Source organism: Cherax quadricarinatus, chromosome 36, assembly GCF_038502225.1.
Source record: "Cherax quadricarinatus isolate ZL_2023a chromosome 36, ASM3850222v1, whole genome shotgun sequence".
NCBI lineage: Eukaryota > Metazoa > Arthropoda > Malacostraca > Decapoda > Parastacidae > Cherax > Cherax quadricarinatus.
In genome coordinates this window covers 23,170,301-23,180,300 of record NC_091327.1, presented here as the reverse complement: position 1 = coordinate 23,180,300, position 10,000 = coordinate 23,170,301, and the positions used below count along the sequence as shown (strand labels likewise).

The 10,000-nt window shown below is 36.2% G+C and overlaps 1 protein-coding gene across 5 annotated transcripts in view; it reads left to right on the top strand.

Annotated features, from left to right (window-relative positions):
- Positions 1 to 10,000, top strand: part of LOC128691376 (streptococcal hemagglutinin) — a 257,026-nt gene that overhangs the window by 126,600 nt on the left and 120,426 nt on the right. For all 5 annotated transcript variants that reach the window (XM_053780219.2, XM_053780217.2, XM_053780218.2 and 2 more), the window contains 3 exons: positions 1,362 to 1,485; positions 4,260 to 4,423; positions 4,707 to 4,848. In XM_053780219.2, the coding sequence (XP_053636194.1) occupies positions 1,362 to 1,485; positions 4,260 to 4,423; positions 4,707 to 4,848 (430 nt within the window). The remainder of the gene's footprint in view (positions 1 to 1,361; positions 1,486 to 4,259; positions 4,424 to 4,706; positions 4,849 to 10,000) is intronic.

Here is a 10,000-nt window from a genome sequence, read left to right as displayed (position 1 = left end):
CCCGATTTTTCGTATTGAACCACATCTCAGTTATGGCAAATACATCAGTGTTACCTGCACTAGCAACTAACCTCAACTCATCCATCTTATTCCTAGCACTACGACTATTTGTGTAGTATATATTTAAAGACCCTCCTTTCTCTTTACCCTTCCTGCTCCTTTCTGTTTTTCCACTATACCTATTACTGTCCTTGTTATTGTTAAGATTTATGATGTCAAAGCCTAAATCCGTATTTTGGCACTCACTATTTTCCATTTCTAAACCCATACCTCTAACTAATCCTAATTTAAAGCCCTAACAACACCCTCAACTGAGCTAGCAAGAAATCCCACACCTGCCAGTTCTGGTCCCCACATTACAAAATGGATATAAATTCATTAGAAAACATTCAGCGTAGAATGACTAAATTAATACATGGCATTAGAAATCTTCCGTATGAAGAGAGATTGAAGACCCTTAAACTACTCTCACTTGTAAGACAAAGAATAAGGGAAGACATGATTGAAGTGTATAAATGGAAGATGGGCATTAACAAAGGGGATATAAATAAGGTTTTGAGGATATCCCTCCAAGAGAGAACCTGCAGTAATGGATTCAAATTAGATAAGTTTAGATTTAGAAAGGATATAGAAAAGTACTGGTTTGGTAATAGGGTAGTTGATGAGTGGAATGGTCTGCCTAGTAGGGTTATCGAAGCTAAAACCTTGGGTAGTTTCAAATTTAGGTTGGATAAGCACATGAGTGAGAGGGGTTGGATTTGAATGGGACTTGCACATGAGTAAATAGAATTGTCGAAGCTTATTGCTTGGGTAGCGTTTATTCTGTTAGTGAGTTGGATTTGTGAAGGGCCTACCTAGTATGGGCCAACAGGCCTACTGCAGTGTTCCTCCTTTCTTATGTTCTACGTAATCCAGGGGTCCACTGTACTATATGCATTCATCGCTAAACAGAATATTCTTAACCCTTACCAGTTTTACTTCAGGCCATGGGGAAAAAGTACTAATGATACAATTAGACTCCACTTATTCAGCTCTAGAGTATAATAAGTATTCAGAGGGCTCTTTATTGATCTAAGAAAAGCATTTGAGATCAAACCACAATGTCTTGCTGTTGAAACTAGAGTATTTTGGTATCAGAGGACATGGTCTCATTTAATTATTGTCTTATTCCTATGACAAACATTAACATGTGACAAATCAGTGATACTACCTCAACACAAACTATATGGTGGGATTGAGAGACATTGCTACATAGTACATTTGTTGAATGTTTATGGCATTTAATCTTTTAGACACTTTTTTTTTTTTTTTTTTTTTTTTTTGCTAATATTTTTAATCCCTAATTGTTTGTTACTTTACAGATGTATACGTCTAAGATCTGAAGGAATGGAAGTTCCACTCTATACAGATGAAGACCACAATCACTATGTTGATCTGTATTTTGTTCTGCTGTATAAATTTAATCGCAAAGCTTTTTTAGATGAGGCAAGTATTTGTATGTTATATTTAAACTGTTTTTTGAGTGATTTGATAATTGGGTTGGTATTTAGATAGTTATGTATACATTTGGGTGATATTTTGTTTCCTTAGTGTCTGCTTCACTTAAAGAGGGCATTCAAGTTTGTAGCAATTGAATGGTACCAAACAGTTGTAGGGAAATTTCTTAGTTGTATTATTAGTATTGGGTTAGCTTGAAGATTGAGACACTTATGCAACTTGGGTTAGCTTATTGGGTTTGGGTAGTTACAGACCCAACCTCCAGACTTTTTGTTTACTAATTCTTTGTATAAAAGGGCCACTGAAAGAAGCCCTCGGTATGTTGATGCCATGGCAACATTTTAATGAAGTTTGCATGAAAAGTAAGAATGCAAAAAATAATTAATTTCTAAAACATATGCCAAACTTTTATTTCTGAGCTTTCAAGCAAGAGTTGTATTTCCTTTAGTGTTAAATGATGTTCTGGTTAGTATAATTATTTTTTTTCAAAACTTGCATCTTTCTTATGTATTGGCTTCTCAAATTCTTTTTGATGTGCAGCACTTAGTCCACACAGACTTGGTGCATTAAGAAAACAACTACATCAAAAAAAACAAAACAGCAATAATAAAGCAAAAATAAAATAATGAATCAGTGACAAAACAGTAGGATAATAAAACTAAAAATAGTTTAAAAGCATGCAGGATAACAGGAATATCTTGCTACTTCTACTTAATCCTAGGTCACACTACACATGAATGTTTTTTTTTTTTTTTCAACAAGTCGGCCGTCTCCCACCGAGGCAGGGTGACCCAAAAAAGAAAGAAAATCCCCAAAAAGAAAATACTTTCATCATCATTCAACACTTTCACCACACTCACACATTATCACTGCTTTTGCAGAGGTGCTCAGAATACAACAGTTTAGAAGCATATACGTATAAAGATACACAACATATCCCTCCAAACTGCCAATATCCCAAACCCCTCCTTTAAAGTGCAGGCATTGTACTTCCCATTTCCAGGACTCAAGTCTGACTATATGAAAATAACCGGTTTCCCTGAATCCCTTCACTAAATATTACCCTGCTCACACTCCAACAGATCGTCAGGTCCCAAGTATCATTTGTCTCCATTCACTCCTATCTAACACGCTCATGCACGCTTGCTGGAAGTCCAAGCCCCTTGCCCACAAAACCTCCTTTACCCCCTCTTTCCAACCCTTTCGAGGACGACCCCTACCCCTCCTTCCTTCCCCTATAGATTTATATGCTTTCCATGTCATTCTACTTTGATCCATTCTCTCTAAATGACCAAACCACCTCAACAACCCCTCTTCTGCCCTCTGACTAATGCTTTTATTAACTTCAATTAACAGCAACCACCCAGGGAGGTACTACCGTCCTTCCAAGTGAGTGTAAAACGAAAGCCTGTAATTGTTTTACATGATGGTAGGATTGCTGGTGTCTTTTGTCTGTCTCATTAATATGCAAGATTAGAGGCATGTCTTGCTACTTCTACTTACACTTAGGTCACACTACACATACATGTACATGTTTATTTATACACACTCATCTGAGTTTTCTTTGATTTTATCTTAATAGTTCTTGGTCTTATTACCTTTCCTTTTATATCCATGGGGAAGTGGAATAAGATTCTTTCCTCCGTAAGCCATGCGTGTTGTAAAAGTCAACTAAAATGCCGGGAACAATGGGCTAGTAACCCCTTTTCCTGTAAAGATTACTAAAAAGAATAAGAAGAAGAAAACATGCATGTACACACATATATATAACACCCATCTGGGGTTTCTTCTATTTTCTTAATAGTTCTTGTTTGTCTTTATTTCCTCTTATCTCAGTGGGGAAGTGGAAAAGAATCCTTCCTCTGTAAGCCATTTGTGTCATAAGAGGTGACTAAAATGCCAGGAGCAAGGGGCTAGTAATTTCCCTTCTCTATAAATTACTAATTTTAAAAATAAAATCTTATGTTTTTCTTTTTAGGTCACCCTTCCTTGGTGGGATACGGTCAGTTTGTTGAAAAAAAATTAGTTTAATAAAATAATGAAGTAGTAACAATAGTTACAAAATAAAACAGTAATGATGACAGCAGCAGCAGTACTACTGCTGCTACTGTATGTGTCAAGGATGAGCTGGTTGGTCATGTTTCCATTTTATCTGCTGAAGTCTTTAGAGTACAGCCTCTCCTCATTTAACGATGAAGTTCCATTCCTAAAACCACGTCGTTAAATGAATTCGTCGCTAAGTGAGGAGCATACTATAACGGTAGTTTGTGTCAACCATCTTTGATATTGTTTTACTGTCACCTTTGCACCATTTATAACATTTCTGGTATATTTTTAAATGTTTATACAGCAGTGTACTGTATATTGAAATAAACAGAATAGAGGAAATCAGCTCTAATATACATAAGGGTTTGAATATTGGTCAGAGAGCCCATCGTAAGTCTGAGGCATTGGTAAATAAGTACGTTGCTGAGTGAGGAGAGGCTGTACTTAGACTTGCTGTAACTATTACTTAAATCTGGCAAATTCAAGGTATCTACCCAAACCAGTCTGCTGGCTCTGCATATACTGTTGCACTTGCTTCATTCTGATTCTCATTCAGTGTCTTTCCTTCCATGTCAGTTGTGGAGACAAGGCTTCCGTGCTATCAGTGTTGGGTAACTTGACACACATTTAGCATAGCTAAGAAGTATCCCAATTGTAAATCTTAAATATGTATAGATATTTGATAGTAATATACAAATTTATTGGCACACTTGTAGATTACGGCTCTACTAGATGTGAATGAGGGTGTGAACCTGGTGAGAAGACTTGTCGCTAAACAGGACAAGGCAAAGGTCTGGAAAAATCGCCTAAAGACTGCAGACCTTGCTATTCAAATCTTCTTGGCTAAGACAATTGTCAAGACGTGCACCCATGACTTTTGGTATGTAGAATATTTTTATTAACTTTATTGGACAAGTGGAATATAGAAAATAGGACTGAACAATGCTTTAAGGTTTGAAGTAGCATTGTTCTTGTGTATAGTTGAATCTGGTGACAAGCTTACCATTAAATGGTGTTCAGGATAAGTGAAAAAACAATCATTCTTCAGAAAGGAAGATCAAATATTAACTTAGTCATTGTTATCATGAGAATTTTAAGGTATAGATTAAATGTAAGTATGGTTAAAACTAGGCAATAAAATTCTTGTTTTACTTCATCTCCAGGTGTGTTTTTCATGAATGGTGTGGTGTACAGGAAGCAGCAGCTGTTGCAGATGATTTGCTGAGTCAGATGATCCACAAGTACATGCAACTTGCTGAATCATCTCTGCATATATATAAGATGAGCTCCATATTATATATGAAGGTACTGATGAATATTTAATATATTTTTGCTTATTTAAAACTATAGCATCTCTCTAGCATTACTAAATATTTTTATTCTTGTTATTTTTTATTTATGTAGTGCTTTAATAATTTTATTTTTGTTGTATAAAATATAGTTTTTGAAGTACAAAACATGACTGTTTGTAGTCTGGTCCTATGAGTCACCATTGGAATCCTCCCACCAGTTTATGAAATCTTGGCTAAGGCTGCTAAAGACTTAGAGAAGGTGCTCAAACTACAAATTCTGAGATAGGAAACTTTTATTTTTTAACATGGATGACTTATTTTAAAAAAAAATGCTAGATGGTTTCAGTAGGTTGGATGCAAGTAGATGATATACAAGGCCAAAAACACTGCTGTCAGAAGTAGGGATTGGCTTATGTTCATCACCCTGCTAGCCAGAATTTCTGACATGCACATCATGAATATACATGGGAAATACTTGAATGTCAGTTCCATAATCTGCAAACTACCATAACTTATTGAAGTGAAAAATATGGGAGGTGGTGTGAGAAGCAGTGGGCCTATAGGCACAATTAAAGAAAATTTTAATTATCTGCTTATAGCTACAGGAGCAGAGCTATGCTCGTGGTGTCTCATCTTCTTTAATGTGTTCATCATATATATACATATATATATTTTTACCTTTCTATTGAGTGTAGCACTTACTACTTCATTCAATTTGTTTGATTCTTCTACCACTTTATTTGTAAAGAAGACCTTTCCAGTAACCTTTTGGTTTCATTTTTTCTTAATTTATATCTGTGGTCTCTTGTTTTTCCTTTTAAACATGGTAAACAGTTTGTCAGTTAGGCCTCAACTTAAAACAGATTAACCCTTTGACTGTTTCAGGCCCCTTTCTGAAACTCATTCTATGTCGCTAAATTTTTGAAAAAAAAAAAAAAATTTTTTTCTTATGAAATGATAGAGAATCTTTTCCTGATGGTAATGACACCAAAAGTTTGAAATTTGGTCGAAAACTCATGGAATTACGCTCCCGCAAAGTTAGCTTTCGGCGACATATGCGTATCGGCGATTTCACCGACTTTGAGCCCTATTTTCAGCCAATTCTGTTGTTCCAGTTGACCAAACTCATAGCTATTTCTTTAGAACTCCATTTTATCTATCAGCTGAGTACAAGAAACCTCCCATTTACCAATTTGGACTACCCAATATTGTGGTCAGAAATGGGCAATTTGGCCAATTTCACACAAACTAAAAAAGATGCCAATTTCAAAATAGGGTCCAAAATAAACAAGGTAGACATTCTTGGCACTAAAATAACATATCCTCTGTTCATTAGTCACATCTCTAGGCCCCTCTTATATTATTATTGCTTTCTATTTTGATTTTTTATTCATACAAAAAAATACAAAATTTACTGTTATGCAGACTACTGCATTATTGTAAAAATTGTATAAATAATATCAGTGCACTAGTGAAAGAATATTAGACTCCCCAGTTGACGTGTATTGGACGTGTGGTGTGATTTGTTTACTCCTGAACATTGGTAAAAATCGAACATTTCCGCTACTTTGAGCTCAGTTTCAATAAATAACAAAAAAGGCACAATACCGTGACTGGAACGATACACAAATAACCCGCACATAAAAGAGAGAAGCTTACGTCGTCGTAAGCTTCTCTCTCTTATGTGCGGGTTATTTGTGTATAGCTCAGTTTCAAGGTCGTTTTCATCGTCAAAGTAATAAAAATCATCTCTATTTCTGTAATATGTTTTCCATTTTATCACCTAAGACCATGAAAACGCAAATACATCGATAAATACTATAGGAAAATACACCTCAAAGTCGGCGTTTTAATCCAAAAAAACGATCAGTTTTTTTTTCTCATTACGCACTGTGTGCTGCAGGATTTTTTTTATGTGGTGCACACTGACCACACAGACCCATTCTCTCACATGTGGGCCTACCAGCTTTCTTCCGCTTGATTTGAAGCCGCTAGAATTATTGAGTATATATACGTCTGAAACACTGGCTCGTAAGACGTATATATATGACCAAAACAGTCAAAGGGTTAAAGGATAATTACCAGCTAATACAGAGGAAAGTATAGCACAATCAACTTCAGTGGGTGGTATATTTCTATACACCATAGGGAGGTTTGCAAACCTCCCTGTGATATATAGAAATATCCCTAGTTGGATGAACCTCATTGGGCCAGCATGGTCCAGTGGATAACAAACTGGCCTGTGAGTTTTAGCTCCATCAATTCTGTGATTTATTTCCTGAATTATAATTTTAGAGTTTTTTTAATTGCCATTTCTAATAATAATGTACTTTTGAAAAATTTCAAAATTGGTTTTTAAAGCTTTAATTAAACAGTATTTTATGAGTGTTGGATGCTTCAGTTTCATGTTTAATGTAACTGAAAATTATTCAGAATTTTATTTTTATAATTGATTTCTGATTATATCTTCATTAGCAGTTTGGAGGGACATCTGAACTGTTATATCTGGGCACCTCTGCAACGACAGTGATGATGTATGAGTGAGGGTGAAAGTGTTGAATGATGAAAGTTTTTTTCCTTTCTTTTTGGGTCACCCTGCCTGGGTGGGAAACTGCTGACATGTTAAAAACAAAAAATCTTCTTTAGATTACTAAATTTGTAGAATGTTTTCAAATATTTGGGAGTTGACGTGTCAGTGGATGGGTTTATGAGGGATGAGGTTAACCATAGAATTGATGAAGAAAAATTGGTGAGTGGTGCATTGAGGTATATGTGGAGACAAAAAATGTTATCTGTGGTGCCAAAGAAGGGAATGTATGGAAAGTATAGTGGTACCAACACTCTTATATGGGTGTGAAGCTTGGGTTGTAAATGCTACAGCGAGGAGGCGGTTGGAGGCAGTGGAGATGTCCTTTCAAAGGGCAATGTGTGGTGTAAATATTATGCAGAGAATTTGAAGTATGGAAATTAGGGGAAGGTGTGGAGTTAATAAAATTATTAGTCAGAGGACTGAAGAGGGGTTATTAAGGTGGTTTGGTCATTTAGAGAGAATGGCTCAAAGTAGAATGACATGGAGAGTGTATAAATCTGTAAGGGAAGGAAAGTAGGATAGGGGTCTTCCTTGCAAACGTTGGAGGAAGTGGGTAAAGGTGGTTTTGTGAGTGAGGGGCTTGGACTTCCAGCAAGCGTGCATGAGCGTGTTAGGAGTGAATGGAGACGAATGGTTTTTGGGACCTGACGAGCTGTTGGAATGTGAGCAGAACAATATTTACTGAAGGGATTCGGGGAAACCGGTTATTTTTATATAGCCGGACTTGAGTACTGGAAATGGGAAGTACAATGCCTGCACTTTAACCCTTAAACTGTCCAAACATAGATCTACGTTCACGTGCAGGGGCTCCGAACATAGATTTATGTTTCTTTACATGCTTTCTAATGGGGAAAATAAAGGTTGGAGTGCTACGCATGTGAATGTAGATCTACGTTTGGACAGTTTAAGGGTTAAAGGAGGGGTTTGGGATATTGGCAGTTTGGAGAGATATGTTATATATCTTTATACAGTGGACCCCCGCTTAACGATCACCTCCAAACGCGACCAATTATGTAAGTGTATTTATGTAAGTGCGTTTGTACGTGTATGTTTGGGGGTCTGAAATGGACTAATCTACTTCACAATATTCCTTATGGGAAAAAATTCGGTCAGTACTGGCACCTGAACATACTACTGGAATGAAAAAAGTTCGTTAACCGGGGGTCCACTGTATATGCTTCTAAACTGTTGTGTTCTGGGTGCCTCTGCAAAGACAATGATTATATATGAGTGAGGTGAAAGTGTTGAATGATGAAAGTATATTCTTTTTGGGGATTTTTTCTTTCTCTTTGGGTCACCCTGCCTCGGTGGGAGATGGTCAACTTATTAAAAAAAAAAAAAACTATATCATATCTTATATGTACTTATTTATCCTCTTTTTCATAAAATATGTACTACTTATTACCAAACCTCTTTCTACACATAGTTCAATTAACCCGTAAACAGTCCAAGCAGATCTACCTTCACATGTGTAGTGCTACAAAACTAGATCTACGTTGTTTTTTTTTTACATATTTTCAAATATAACAAAAAAAAAAAGTAGATCAAAGTTTTTTTTACACATTTTCAAATGTAAAAAAAAAACAAAAAGATGATCTACTTTTTTTACATACTTTCAAATGTTGAAAAAACGTATATATACGTTTGGACCGTTTACGGGTTAAAGGCTCTCCATTTTCATTTACCCCTGGCACCCCAAATTTACCTACTACTACCTCCACAACATTTTTACCCACTTCAGCATTGAGATCCCCAACCATAAGTACTCTCTCACTTGGTTCAAGACTCTCCACGCACTCACTCAACATTTCCCCAAATCTCGCTCGCTCTCTCTCTCTCTCCTCTACACTTCTCTCTTCTCCAGGTGCATAAACACTATAACCCACTTTTCACATCTGACCCTTATTTTACTCCACATAATCCTTGAATTTTTACATTTATATTCCTTCTTTTCCTGCCATAACTTATCCTTCATCATTATTGCTATTCCTTCCTTAGCTCTAACTCATTAGAAACCCCTGACCTAATCCCATTGATTTCTCACCACTGAAACTCTCCTACTCCCTTCAGCTTTGTTTCACTTAGAGCCAGAACATTCATAACATCCACAATCATCTCTTATCATTCACACTACATACATGTACATTCAAACTTTTCTTCTTTTTCTTTTTAGTAGGCTATACGGGAAAAGGGTTTACTAGCCCATTGCTCCCAGCAATTTTAGTTGACTTTTACAACACTCATGGCTTACGGAGGAAAGATTCTAATTCCACTTCCCCATGGATATGAAAGGAAAAGTAATAAGAACAAGAACTAATAAGATAAAATAAAAAAAAACTCAGATGAGTGTGTATACATAAACGTGTACATGCATGTGTAGTGTGACCTAAGTGTAAGTAGAAGTAGCAAGACATACCTAAAATCTTGCATGTTTATGAGACAGAAAAGAGACACCAGCAATTCTACCATCATTTAAAACAAGTACAGGCTTTCGTTTTACACTCGGCAGTACAGTAGTACCTCCCTGGGTTGTTGCTATCTGCCAACCTACTGCCTCGAACATAGTTACGTATTA